Source organism: Botryllus schlosseri, chromosome 5, assembly GCF_051294905.1.
Source record: "Botryllus schlosseri isolate E-star chromosome 5, Bs_hap1, whole genome shotgun sequence".
In the NCBI taxonomy this organism is placed as follows: Eukaryota; Metazoa; Chordata; class Ascidiacea; order Stolidobranchia; family Styelidae; genus Botryllus; species Botryllus schlosseri.
In genome coordinates this window covers 17,262,362-17,277,535 of record NC_137240.1, presented here as the reverse complement: position 1 = coordinate 17,277,535, position 15,174 = coordinate 17,262,362, and the positions used below count along the sequence as shown (strand labels likewise).

General features: G+C 41.5%; 2 protein-coding genes across 2 annotated transcripts in view; both read left to right on the top strand.

The window, feature by feature from the left end:
- The window catches only part of LOC145439811 (stAR-related lipid transfer protein 5-like), a 304,908-nt gene that overhangs the window by 275,390 nt on the left and 14,344 nt on the right, over positions 1-15,174 (top strand). The window lies entirely within an intron of this gene.
- Positions 7,412-9,611, top strand: LOC145439270 (stAR-related lipid transfer protein 6-like). The gene has a single exon (XM_080316767.1). It carries the CDS (start codon positions 7,486-7,488, stop codon positions 8,200-8,202), a length of 717 nt encoding a protein of 238 aa, XP_080172893.1. The 5' UTR covers positions 7,412-7,485; the 3' UTR covers positions 8,203-9,611.

Below are 15,174 nucleotides of genomic sequence, written 5' to 3'. Positions count from 1 at the left end.
TATTTCGCGCGGTATGTCTTGGATTTAACCGATTATGCCAACTCGAATAATATTCTTCTCTTCGACAATATCGAGAGAAGAAGTGTTTCGAGGTCGAATCAAGCACCTTGTCGTGCTACCTTGCTGAATGTTCATGGCCCACTACCAACAGACGTAGGCTACTCTGTCTACTACGAATACAATGCGCAGCACGAAAACACCTGACAACAGCTATATACCTGGTCAATGGCCATACACAAAACCAGTGTCAGAAAGGCACGTTGTCGGTCAACCTCCCGAAAAACGTTGGTCTTGGACCCTCACAGTTGGACGGATGCGTTTACCGTACTTGTGAACACATCCAATAAAGTCAGTGCAAGTGGATACTTTACGTAGCCTAATCGCCCGAAGCGTGGAAATTTTATATAATTCATGACCGAAACAGTCAATGATATTGGTAATTGCGTACATATTGCTATTTTTTTTTATCCTCTCAGAATTATCAGATTCTCCGGTAGAGCTGAGTGAGGTTTCGTCTTGGAAAATATAGGGCATGTTATCATATTAAACATATTGCAGCGGGACTCTTGCAATACTTAATTCGTTGCATATCATTAATTCATGAACTATTGTCTGTTATATAGTGAATAGTAGGGATGGTGTGAACCTTTGAAAGGTTCAGCTTCGTGTGAACGCGAATCTTTTCGAAAGGTTCTGTGTGAATGCGAACGTGAACCTCATATTGATAATGCCAACCCCACATTTCACTGACTTAATATATGAATGTACACGATGAGTCGATGACGATACCTATAGCGACAACTCGGGCCACATTATGCCACAATACTGTAGTACATGCTGACTTTTTACCCGTCGCCAAATGTAGGCTGTCAACGGGCAATCAAATGATATAACAATCCCATAAAATCAATATCTTCCGCGGCTTTGCCAACAATTTCGACGATGACTAGCAAGGGAATAGAAGCTTACGCCTTAACGTTTAGGCCAGACCGGACAATGTATTCGGCGTCTGAGAATTGCTACATTGATATTGAGTAGAGTGTAAAACGGGTTTCTATACTTGCTACCGATATTATCCCATAAGCATCATTCGCTGACTATACACGTCCTACATGTATCGTATTTCGGTGTGCTATTGCGGGTCAAGCTCACAGCAGAGTCGCTAAACATTCACAAACGGAAAACTAGATATTTCGAGCAAACTTTTGTAACAGAGCGAGTAATTTTTTTTGGATTGTCAAGTATAGTGTTGCATTTCTATGCTGCCAGCACATGCATAAAGTGACCCGTAGTTGAAATGTAAAGAATTTCAACCAAAGATATTACAATGACGTGAAAAATTGTAATATATGAAAAAGGTTCACAGTGCAGAACCTACCAACGTTCGTTTGTGAAGGTGGACCTCAATATTTCTGAGGTTCACACACAGAACGCGAACGTGAACCTCACGCTCACACCATCCGTAGTGAATAGATATTGAAATCGCCAAAGCGTACTGAACTAAAAGACGCACACGATTCCAAATTGGTATTTCTTCATGGAAAATAAGTTTTCTCTGTGGGATGGCGTTTTCCTGTGCGGTACAGATTGCCAGGACAGTGAAATTCGGCTCCAGCCATTTAAGTGCCTATGGACATTTTGCCATATGTATGTCGAAGTTTTCGGTCTACAAAGGGCTTTCCTTTTTGGCCAAGGTTTTCTCGCTGCCAAATTTTTGGAACACTTTACGCAGTCCTATGTTAGCCTAAACTTCATCATGTGATGGTGCGTCGTGGCGCGGCAATGGCTAACGCCGAAAAGGCCTAATCTTACAAATCATGCGTAGTCTATTTCTTGGCGGAAGGGCACCCAATAATCGAGGTATTTAGTGACACAAAATCGGGCAAAGCGTAAAAAAAATTTGAAAAAAGTTGGATGAAGTTTCAACTAAAATACTCTATAATCTATGTTCATGTTCATTCACGAAATAACTTTGGGCCCCCTTCAATTGAGGGTTTGTGGTGCGGCAGTTACGATAGGGCCTATAGGCTACTGCACAAAATGACTGAATGGAAAGCGCATCATCGTGCAAACTGCGCATTTTAGCTAGTCAGCTCGTACTTGTCGCTCGCATGTCGTCAAATGACACGGCTTGAACTTCAAGTCAAATGTTTCCAGACCTAATGTTACCTCACGAAGTTTTATTTATTTTATCAAAGGACAAGCCTTCAACATATCGCATCTTGAAATCAAGGTATAAAACTGCAAAATGCCTGGCGGACCGGCAGGAAAGTTGTCGCGGACCGGCGGTTGAGAACCACTGATATAGATGACACCGACCACTGCGCTGCGCGGTTGAACATGAACAACCTGATAATACTGTAGCAGGGACAGGCAAACTGCAGCTCGCGAGCCGCATGCGTCTCTTTAATGCTTGCCTCTTGGTAGAGGTGTTTAACCTGATTACGAATTGATGCATCCCATAACGTATTAACAATACGCGTATTGTTTTCGTGTTGTCTTTCCCTGTGGTTTACGTAAGACTTATAAAATTTAGGGTATGTATCTTAAATATCTCCTCTCTCTCCCTAATAATTTCCTTTAACTCGTAAACCATTGCGCTTCTCGTCTCCCTATTGTCATTGTGCGACTGTGCGTGTAAATAGCACCCAAGTCACGTCAGTTGTTGGAGTGATTGAGATTAGGCTAGACCAGGGGTTCTTGAACTGTACGCCATGGCCCGGTGGTGAACCACAGGAGCATTTTGAGATGGGACAATACATATTCATATTGTCGAATTATACGTAGACAACATGAAGGTTAGCATCCGACTCGGATGTGGTAGCGATTGCTAGCTCAGAGTTATCACTTCTAATCGTGGCGTAGCCAGGGTTGGGATTTGGGGGAAGCGAATCCCCTCCCATTTCAAACTCGAAAACCCATTCCTTTCAATTGTATAGATCCGCTTCCAATAAAATAAAATTAATGAGTTGCTTATAAATTGAATATAGTCAATTGTGTTTTAGTTGCTTATAGTTGCGAGTCGTTAATTCGAATTTTTATTCTAGTTACGAGTTTTGAAAAGTGAGTAGTTCTAATTATAGACCTATTTCTAGTTGGACAGTTGGTTACGTGCTTCATATCCATCCGTAGGTTAGTTATTTAAAGTATGTCACAAAACAACCGTGTGAAACCTGTATCAGGTGAATAACGATGACCTGGTACGGGGGATTCTTTCTTTCACTCAGGTTTCTTGGTTGTTGATCGTTTGAATTGAAGAAACGTGTAATTCAGTGGTTCCCAAGCGGTGGGGAATTCCCCCCTAGTGGGGAATTCAATGATTTCTGGTGGGGAATAGACGCATTTGTTCAAAATTATATACAGGATAGTCTACATATTCACGGAGAAACATGCGCAATTACCGTTACCAGTTAACTGCTCTGGAATGTATGTATCGAAAATTGTATTGCGTGTCGTTCACAAAACCCCATTTTTAACTCTGGATGGCCAATGATTGCGTCACAAACGCATCCAGCACGACTATTTCGACGTGAAATAACGATTTCGCTAAATTTTGAGCGTTACTGGTATCGGTTCACACTACGTTTTATGTTGCAATTAATGGCGATTGTCTTGCGTAATGGTGTGGTTGTGTGTCTTGTGTAGTCAAACCAGCAGATAGCTGCTCTGTGACGACAGAAGTGCTGGGTAGTGGGGAGCACGACCGTAACTGCCGCACCCCAAACCCCCCAATTGATGTGGGGGGGGGCGAGCTCGAAGAGGCCCAAAAGTATTTCGTGAATGAACATAAATTAAAGTATTTTTTTGGAAATTTATTCCACTTTATCAAAAAATTTTCCCGCTGAATGCGCGATTTAATATTGCCGAATATCTGATTATTCGGTATACCATCCCCCCACGATATTACGTAGAATATATAGAAATGGAGACTTCGGCGTCGGCCATTACTGCGCCACGACGCACCAAGGCCATGTAACATGCAACTCCGAGAAGTGTGCCAGAACGATCAGCAGCGAGAAGACCTTGGCCGAGAAGAAATGGCCTTGTGGTGACTGAAAACTTCGATATATATACAATATACTTCAGTGGTTCCCAACCTTTTTCAACTCATCGCCCCCTTTTCAAGCTCAACGCCGATCATCGCCCCCCAGATTTTGTGAACCAAACAATCTGTAGTCATCGGCGGGTTGACTAAAAAAAAGGTCAATTTTTCGGATCGTTGTCGAATTCTACACTTTTGCAACCAAATTTCCGTGGATTGACCAAAAAAAAGGTCATTTCTCCGAATTGACTCCAATATAGCCGTTTTAACGCGTCATCGCCCCCTATCGCCCCCTTCGCTATTTTCGCCCCTGTCGCCCCCTTAGTCCATTTTCGCCCCCCTATCGCCCCCTTCGTCATTTTCGCCCCCCTAGGCCACCGATATCGCCACCTGGGGGGCGATATCGCCCACGTTGGGAACCACTGATATACATGTATGTTTAACTGTTCATAGGCGGCTAAATGGCTGGCGCCGAATGTTTCTGTCCTGGCGATCTGAACTCCACAGGGCAAATGCCATCCCGCAGGGAAAAATTATTTCCCAGTAAAACAATACCAATTTGAAATCGTGTGTGCCTTTAAGTTGGGGCGATTTCCATATCTTTTGATATAGCAGATGTAGGAGTTCACGAACTAGCATAATGTAATGAAGTCAATATACCAACGGGTCCGCCAGAAAATGTTTAATTCTTATTTAGGGGTCCTACCTTTTCCAGGACACCTCACTCAGCTCTAACGGTAAATCTGATTACCTGAGCAGATAGGGTATAAAAAATTGATAACAAAATATATGCAATTCCCGATCATATTTACCGATTCAAAAACTAACTATATAAATTGTTCGCGATTCGCGCGTTTAGTCCAAATAAGGCGACGCACTAAACACTATACCCAATGTAGCTGATAAGTAGCGGGAAATAAGTGTACAGGCTCAGTCCCCCAGAAGTTGGGTTTATCACCCTGTGGGGGCCCAAGATCAACGTTTAGTGGCGGGACTGACGAAGTGCCATTACGGTCCTGGTGGGGAATGAAGGCTCGGAATAAATCTGAAGTTGGGAATGAAGACAAAAAGGTTGGGAACCACTGGTGTAATTGGAGGTCCGAAGTATTATTTTCTCTCGTTTTATTATCGCATTTATTTTTAACCGTATCGAAATGAACAGCAGGAACTAAAGGGAGCACGGCGCGCGTTAACATCGACACCGCTGAATTGCATTAATGGAGAAGTCGAACTGAGATCCACCTACGAAACTCCTACACAAATGTTACCGTGAAGATCGAACGCTAAATGGTAGTTATGGACATTGCTAAATTTTTACCGACGATGATTGGATGCAAACTTAATTGGATGTCTAATATCCGGGTTTTTCGTTATTAATTCATCATCGTCATGGGGTGCAAAAGACCACGCTGTTTTAAACACCATAAAATGGTTTAACTAATAAATAATAATAATAATTCATCATCCTGCGAGCAAATAATGGGTTCTTTTTGGGTCATTTTTGGCGACAAATTCCCCCATATTCGCGCTGGCCACACGCACGCATGTCGCTTTAATACAGCATTGTCGTAAAAAGATCATACTTCCATGTCATTCAGCACGGATTATACCGTGGTAGCAGCATTCTCAGTAACTTATAAAAATAAATCAAATAAGAGGTCGTGACTCATATCGTCCAAGTCGTCTAGAAATAGCATGGCACCGAGTTTGATAAGTTTTAACCGATTTATATATGCAGCTGCATCCACACAATATTTCAAACTGAGCGTATAATTGGTGACTAGAATTTTTTTCAAAATCATAAAATTTGAGATGGCTTGACCCGAGTCGAGTGCATGTGTTTTAAGATATGTGTGACTTCACTTGTGCCTTGGAATGAAAAAATTCAAATGACTTGGCTCACTAAGGTAGAGAGAAGTGACTGGCGATCTCAATACTGACTATATCGTGTTTCGATCTAAGTCATGTCAAACCGGCAAAACAAATTCATGAATTTCCGTCACGCTCACGCTGTCGAAGCAGTTCTTATATGATGCCAATAGTCTCGGTTGATTTCGCCTTATCGGTAATACCCTGTTCGTTATTCTAACAGTTTTAAAAAGTGCGTTGAAAAAATGAACTCTTCGATTTACATCCAAATGCTTGGCAGCAAGATAGTCAGATAGAGTTACAAGGAAATTAATTTTATGAATAGTGTTACGGTATGTAAACTGACTGAACGCAGTACTTACAACGACGACTTAATCCTAATTTATGCTCAAGATTTTACAATGATGAAAAAATTAAGTACAGCTTGTTTGCATGCGGTGTCAAGGATGAGATGTAAATTTACCATTGCCGCCCGTAAAAACATTCACGTAACGGGTGAAACCCAAAAGGGAACACATGCTGTTTACGAAGTATTGCGTGGGCCATGGACTAGAGCAGGGGTGGGCAACCTATTCGGCCAAAGAGTCACACGCAATTGACGAACTATTGCGCGGGCCACTAGCTGCGCGAAGCGCGAAAATTTTTCAAGTTTATAGAGCGAAAATATTGTTACTTGAGTATATTGTGGGTCTGCTGTATATCGCTGGGCTCAGTTTGCAAGGACAGGACTATTCCGCGCCTGGACATATCGATATCGAAAGCTTCGGCCAACATGGGTCAATCATTTGGTGCCTACGTTTCATCGTCGACGGTCGTTCTGCGAGCGTAAACGCAAGGTCGCATGTTGAACGACACTTTCTCTCGTAATTGCGAATATAGTTAGAATCAATCTTCAGGAAGGGGTAACAATATTAAAAGCAAGAAATCGAGTGGCAACATACTGCGCGAAGCGTGAAGAACATTTTTACTTTAGATAAATCCACCGCAAAATATTCCACTTTATTGTAAGATATGAAGATCTACAAAAAAATGTGACTGGCCCGTGGAACTGCCAATGCATCGGAACCGATATTTTAGTCATCAACATCCCAAGTGTTGCGGCTAGACTAGTTAAATTTTTGGTTGGCCTTGCAAGTTCACAATCTGGGCCATCCATTTTTGATAATATACCTAATTTCGAAAATTACCTCGCGGGCCACTCAAAACCTTCTCGCGGGCCATGGGTTGGCCGCCCCTGGACTAGAGTTTTTGCTGCAAATTTGTAAACTTAATAATGGATGTCTTTTAAGAATGTGGAGGATGTGTACGTAACAGTCTGGAAATGTGATGCGGAACACTGTGCCTTGTGACGCAATAAAATGAACTCGAACAGATTGAAAACCACTGCTATACAGTCTGACAATAAAGGCAAATTTCTAGGAATATTTGTTTCTTGATATTAAATTGACCTTCTCGGTTCATCACAGTGAAGAAGGATGTTAGCACAGATCGACACGAGTGATGATCGATATAAATAACAAAGCGTTGAATACTGCGCGGTATTCAACAGATGTAGCGGTACCGACCGATGCAGTATGTCGTCCTACAACGTACAGGCGAAACAGATTGAATCTGAAGTTTTACAATATCACAATCAACAGGGATGGACAGCAATGGGATCCATCAGAGGCGTACCTGTGTGGCATAAAGAGTCGCCGCACTTCGCCGGGTCTTTGTACAAGTTCGAGTGCGATATCGACATGCCACATCATATCGTCTATAACGTCATGAAGCTGCCTGCAACTACGGAAGAACGGCTTGCTTGGGACAAAAGCATCAAGCATTACCAATGTCTGGAACAGCTATCCGACGAATTAATGATCGGACAAATAATTACTCACTCGTCTGCTGCAGGCATTATATCGCCTCGCGAATTCATAGACTTGTATTGCTTCAAGGAGTATGTTAGTAGTTCATCCAGCGATGATTTTGACAAAGTGTCTTGGATTTATGCCGAGAGCGTCGATCACCCAAGTCGGCCACCAACTGGTGCGTACGTGAGAGCTCGGAATTACCCGAGCGGCTATGCTGTGAGCAGATACAGGGAAAACGCAGACAAGTGCAAGCTCACTTTGTACCTAAATGTGGATATCGGCGGCATGATTCCAAAGCGTCTCGTAGACAGCGCCGTGCCAAATCAACAGGTGGCCTACATTGAAACTATCAAGAACCGGGCCGCACAAATGATAGTGACTTCTCAGCGTCGTAATTTGCCACTTCTACCGACGAGCAATGCGGTTTTCGCTCATTAAATAACAGCATAGCATGTGCAATGTACATGTACAACGCCAGTTTTCGCCATTACGCTGTTTTGTGAATAACTGGCACGGTATCCGACAAAAGGATTGTAGGCGGAGACATATCAGAATATAAAAAATTCCCAAGAAACACCAGATAAGAACTGCCGCGCCGTTATACTCTCGCATTCGCATAAATATATATGTGCGTGTAATAAAACGATTAGATACATTCGTTCATAAAATTGATATACATTCGAATTTATGTGTGATTAATAAAGATAGTATTCCGTTGGAACGGTAACAAAACTTCGTCGTATCGTGGTCTCTGTGTCTACCTCTACCAGACAGACTGTCGCGTGTTACGTAAAAATTGCTATCCGTGAATGAGGTCGGGTCCGTCGGAAGAAAGCTATACGCAGCGAATACGTAACGCAAACTTTTTGGAATAAGATTGCGCATCCTTCACCAAGAATATCAATAAACGTTCGCTCAGCGTTATAATGTACATTGTAGAACGCATGACATTGCTCTCGAATATGATCAGAGGCTCAGAGGTGGCAAAAAGGTCAGCGTTGATACTCTAGTAAAAGCTGTTCATTTCGACTTATGCAGAAGTGAAAGTATCGATTTAAAGGACGTGCTTAAACTACATTGGGGAAAAGTAGATTTGGTCACGGCTTCGCATACTTTTGGCATTTTATCGATGGATGGCTATTTTTACAATTGCAAGATTCCTCTTCGAGACCAAAGCAAAATGACTAATAATGACGCTAGAAATAGATGCAATGGTGAAAAGTGTATTCCAAGATACTGTGGTGGCTCTATCACGTGATTCTTTTGACGACGCAAACTTATCCCAAAGCTACTTCATACTTTTTCAAATCCAAATCTAATCAATTGAGTAGTTTTGCCTAAAACTATTCAAATAGAATTGAAAGTATTCATAGCCGCTTGAATAAGTAGTATAAGTACGCAGTTGGCAGTTGAGTACTCCGATGCAGCAGAAGTACTTCGTTTGCGACAACCTCTGGATATATGCTAGCGTGTAGACCTTAAGCAAAGGAAAAATATTATATAATACATTTTTATATATAGGCCTACAAATTGTTTGCATGCCACTATAGAGGATGTAGGCCTATATATAGAAATGTATTATAGAATATCTTTCCTTTGCTTCTCTATAACGCCACATTTTAACATAATCTCTGTGATATGTGGAGGCAAATACGTTGTTACGTTGATGGGCGTTTCATTCCCTTCCAATCTAATAGTTTCATGGAATTTTGAACATATATGTATCTTCGTCGTATATATCCCTATCCATATAAAGCACGAACGTACATTTTTTTGCTCATCACAATCATATGTCAATGTTTGTCGATTGTGTTTCATTATTTCAGTCAATATAGTCACACTCACACTGGACACGCGAATGGCCTACATTCGAAACTACTTATGACATGTTTTTTTCACCAGGTTCTCTAGGACCACGAGCTGAAACGATTTGCCAGCAGAGCTCACACCACATGTCAGACGTGTGTGTTTCTACGGCAATGACTTCTGAGGATTATTATTCGGCTTTACGTGGTTAGGTTGTATAATGCACAGATGGGCCCTTGTAACATGTTGTTCATTGTGTTTTACCTATATAAGAACCCTACAACAGCGGTTCCCAACCTTTTTGGTGCCGTGACCCTTTTATAACATTTGACAAGTTGCGGTCACTGCACTTTTGGAGCTAACTAGTAGGCTACTAGGCTGTATATTAAATCTTACTTCTAAATAAATAAACAACACAACAAATCAACTTATCAACACAACAATTTGTTCAGTGAGAAGGCTGTGCTTGCTTCTTTTTAGCCAGATCTGAAATCCTTGGAGCAGTCTTTGCAAGAGCACAACGCAGATCATCTTCTGCATCCAGTCTGCTCCTGTATTTAGATTTGATAACCAACAAGCTTGAAAAGCCTGTTTCACAAAGGTATGTTGTTGGAAAAGGAAGAATCAGGCGCAATGCGATCTCAGACAGAACGGGATATGACTGCAAACTCTTGATCCAAAATTTGGTAACTGACAATGAAGAAAAATCAGTTTTTGCTGCATCACTGGTAAGGAGTTCAATGAACTCCTCTTGTGCATTCTCAGGAACATCTTCAACTCTGATGGTGAATGGGCTTCTAGCAAGTGCAAATGGTGTGTCAGGTAAATTAGGAAAATATCTTGAAATTTCTTCTTCAAGAATTTTGAAGTGTTCTTTGACAGAAAGTATTGTTCTATTCATTGTTTCCTGTTCAATATCATTTTCCTCAAAGAAAGCAGATAAGTTCGGCAACATGTAAATTCTATTTTCATCCAATTTTTTTTGCCAAAGTTGAAGTTTCAACTTGAATGCTCGGATCTTTTCTGACAAATCTAGGCATGTTGCATTTGATCCTTGGAGAGACAAATTTAACTCATTTAAGATTGCAAAGATGTCAACCAAGTAAGCAATTTTGTGAAGTTGGTTTTTGTCGCCGAAAAGTGCTTCAAACTGTGGTTTAGATTTTTGATTAAAAAATGTTTTCAATTCATCACGAAGATCAAAAACACGTTTCAAAACTTTGCCTCTGGACAACTATCTCACACTAGTGTGAAATAACAGAACATTATTGGATGCATCCAACTCAGTGCAAACTTTTGAAAATAGGCGGCTGTTTAAAGCACTAGCTTTTACAAAATTCACGACACTTACAACGCTTTTCATTGTATCTTGGAATTCTTGTGGCAAAGTCTTCGTTGCTAACACTTGTCGATGAATCATACAGTGAGTTCCGGTGGCTTTCGGTGATGCATTGATTACCAAACGTTGAAATCCAGACCTACATCCCAGCATTGCTGGAGCACCGTCTGTGCAAACACCACAAACATTTTCCCAAGGAATGCCATGATTTTGCAGAAATGATCCAACTGTGTCAAAGACATCGCGTGCAGTAGTTGTCGTTTCAAGTGGTTTGCAAAAAAGAAACTCATCATTGAAATCACCTTCATAAATGTACCTCACGTAAACCAGTAACTGAGAACAGTTTGCCACATCTGTTGATTCATCAAGCTGGATACTAAATATTCCAAGTGGAGCTGATTTCATTTCCTTAATTACTTGCTCCATAATATCAGCAGACATGTCGTCTATTCTTCTACTGACGGTGTTATTAGACAAGGATATTGTATTCAGTTTGTTAACATATTCAGCTCCAAGCATAACTCGAACAACGTCTTTGGTTGCTGACAGCAGCAACTCCTCGGCAATGGTGTGAGGTTTCTTGGCTTTGGCGATTCTGAGAGCCACCAAATATGAAGCTTCAATGGCTGCCACATTTTGCTGTTGGTACTTGCCGCCAGAATCCAGCCTGTTTTTTTTGACACAATCAGCTTTGTTCTTAAAATACTGGACATCCTTGCCCGCAAAGTTTGGATGCTTAGCGTCAAAATGGCGTTTCATTTTGTTGGGCTTCATCGATTCGGATGACATAATTGTGTTGCAAATGACACATTGTGGCTGTTCAATTCCTGCGTCAACTATGAAAGTAAATCCTTACTTCAAAAATTCCTCACAATATTTTCTTTTCCTAGGCCTAATACTTGTCTCTCGATTCATCATGGGATGAATACCCAGCGAACACAATTTCTGAAAAGTGAAAACAAATGCATTAGTGCGAGAAAAGTATTTGGCAACCGGATCAGAGACTCATCCCATTCATACATCGAACTCGATGTTATTATTCTGCGGCCATATTCCTAGTAGGACATCTCCAATACGTCAACGTCCAGACACACTGCATTGAATCCTGGCAATTCTGTGATTCACTTTATTTCTGTCAGTAACTCTCGGAACCCACTTACAGCACAAACTTATCAAGATGCCTGACTGAAACGAGCTATTACACTACATACTATATATACAACTGTACAGTGGCGGCTCGTGACAATATCGGGTGGTGGGGCAAGGGCTGCAAGCGACTTTTTATTAAGATGACGTCACAATGGCGTTTTCCAACATAAACAAGTAACTTAATGATGGTACGGTAACATGAATTTGCCGGCAACAGTGATTTTAACGTATGTGCCACGAGAGGTCCGCTGGTGAGCTGTGACTTGAAGTGTGGTAACTGCGTTAACGGCGTACGGAACCAAGATTCAACAGTCAACACGGTTCATGTTCGCACTAGACCTGGAAATGACTATAACTCGAGAGATAACGTAAGCCTAACTGGAAAGGTCAACGACTTCGGACAGATACGCAATTGTTATCTCATAGACTGGGCCTGTCATATTGAATCTAAAACATCATTCTAAAGAACTAAGAATAGCGGCCTCGGAAATTCGGTCAGCTGTTCATGACCAATCATTATTATGAAGCTGCAAGGGCATCCACTGACGTGGGATCGAGCGCATCAACACCTGAACCAATCCGGCATTTTAACGGTAATTTTGTAAGTACGTGCAAAAACGATACTCACATTCGACATCGGAGTACTCAGACTCAATATCACTTGGCAAATCCGTTACAATGGAAACCTCGGCCAGACTAGAATAAAAACTGCGAGAACACAAACAGCCGCTGTGACCGGTGTTGATAATATGTGTCATTCACTTGACGTCACAATGCACATTCTGCCTTTTCTGTAAACATGCCAATATTGGAACTTTCAGTCAAAATTACGGCAATTTCCGATTGAGTTGAAACACGGAAAGTCGGTAATTTCGTCATGAAAAAAAATTCTGAACATGATTCCGCAAAGTTGTCATGAAGATGCAGTTGACCTTTAAGAGTTAACTTTCTAAATTTCTAAACTAATGAAATTCTAAACTTTTCAGAAGGCCTCAGGTGACCCCAGGCAAATTGTCAGGCGACCCCAGTTGGGGTCGCGACCCACAGGTTGGGAACCGCTGCCCTACAATATGAAATTATAATATTTGGATCATTTGCGATTTGCATGCACGTCCGCGACATGAGCGTAGGTCACACGTACAGTACTACTCGCGGAAATCTCACTTTCTCACTAAGACGAGTGTTACGTCATCATGGGGTGGGAATAGGTTAACTTGGCACGGTACGTCGGTCCATGCAAAACTTAACGTTGGACTAGCACATTTGATTTATTTTTGACATCATTCGAAAAGATACTCTGCCGTAGATGATATGTTTGCCGACAGGATGATACGGTAGAAGTTGGAAACAACAATAATATGCTATATGCACATTGCACAGACAGTCCAAGGCATTGCTGAAAGCTATTTGTAGAGGCAATACCTTCATTGGCAGTGGCATTCTATGAATGAACATATATTCCAGCATAGTTTTAGGCAAAACTACTCAATTGATTAGATTTGGATTTGAAAAAGTATAAAGTAGCTTTTGGATAAGTTTGCGTCGTCAAAAGAATCACGTGGTAGAGCCACCACAGTATCTTGGAATATACTTTTCACCATTGCATCTATTTCTAGCGTCATTATTAGTCATTTTGCTTTGGTCTCGAAGAGACATCTTGCAATTGTAAAAATAGCCATCCATCGATACACTGCCAAAAGTATGCGAAGCCGTGACCAAATCTACTTTTCCTCAATGTAGTTTAAACACGTCCTTTAAATCGCTACTTTTACTTCTGCATAAGTCGAAATGAACAGCTTTTACTAGAGTATCAACGCTGACCTTTTTGCCACCTCTGAGCCTCTGATCATATTCGACAGCAATGTCATGCGTTCTACAATGTACATTATAACGCTGAGCGAACGTTTATTGATATTCTTGGTGAAGGATGCGCAATCTTATTCCAAAAAGTTTGCGTTACGTATTCGCTGCCAGTGACGTGCGGTGAGGTTCATGGCTGGTGAGGCACGGACCCCCCACACACACACACACACACAAACACACACGCACGTAAAGTAGCCTACCAGATAAAGATATCCAAAATGTGAATAACAACAGCTGCGGGTATAGAGAGCATTTTCTTTGCACACTGATAGCCGTTGCAATTTCACATTATACAATACATGTAGGACTGGTCGCTATTGTGCTAAATCGGCAAGTTTAGACGGATAATAATTACTATCTCTTCAAGTACCGGTATAAATTATTCGAAGCATAAAGCAACGACAATGCAGCCTATGCAAGTAGCTATCACATACCACAATTTAACGGAAAATATACAACAGCTACATAGGTATTGGAATGCATTTGCTCCGCATTACGTTTTGGCCGTCGCTATTATATAACTCCTACAAGACAGTCAAGAGTCAAGACTGTTGTATTCCGAAATCGATAGCGCGTTTCGCTGTTCAGCGATTGTCCAATTGTTAGCGAATAGTGCATGAGGCAAATTCGTTTGTGCCTCACCTGGCTATTGTTTCTCTGCGATGGCATTTTTTGTAATAAAGCCGAATGTCACCTTCCTTGGCGATTTTGAGGGGGTTCTGGGGGTCTGACACTGTTAATATTTGGATTTTCGGAATTAGTGTGACGATAGCATTTGATTGCTACCAGTTGTTATGAATTCCGAGCTATTTATGATGAATTGCATTGTCGCAGGTGAGGCACGACCCGCCCGTGCCTCACCTGTGCCGCAACTCTCCTTTCGCGCTGTATTTTTGAATAATAATTATGAAAATTGATGATGTTGTGTGAAAAATTGTTCAAATTTAGTTATTTATGAACATCGATGTAAAATATCAATAATCATCGACTCATGGAGGGTTTTCACAATTTTCACTTATTCGCCCTGACGACAGGTGAGGCACTGCCTCATCTGCCTCATTGGACCGCACGTCACTGTTCGCTGCGTATATCTTTGTTCCGACGGACCGGACCTCATTCACGGATAGCAATTTTTACGTAACACGCGACAGTCTGTCTGGTAGAGGTAGACACAGAGACCACGATACGACGAAGTTTTGTTACCGTTCCAACGGAATACTGTCTTTATTAATCACACATAAATTCGAATGTAT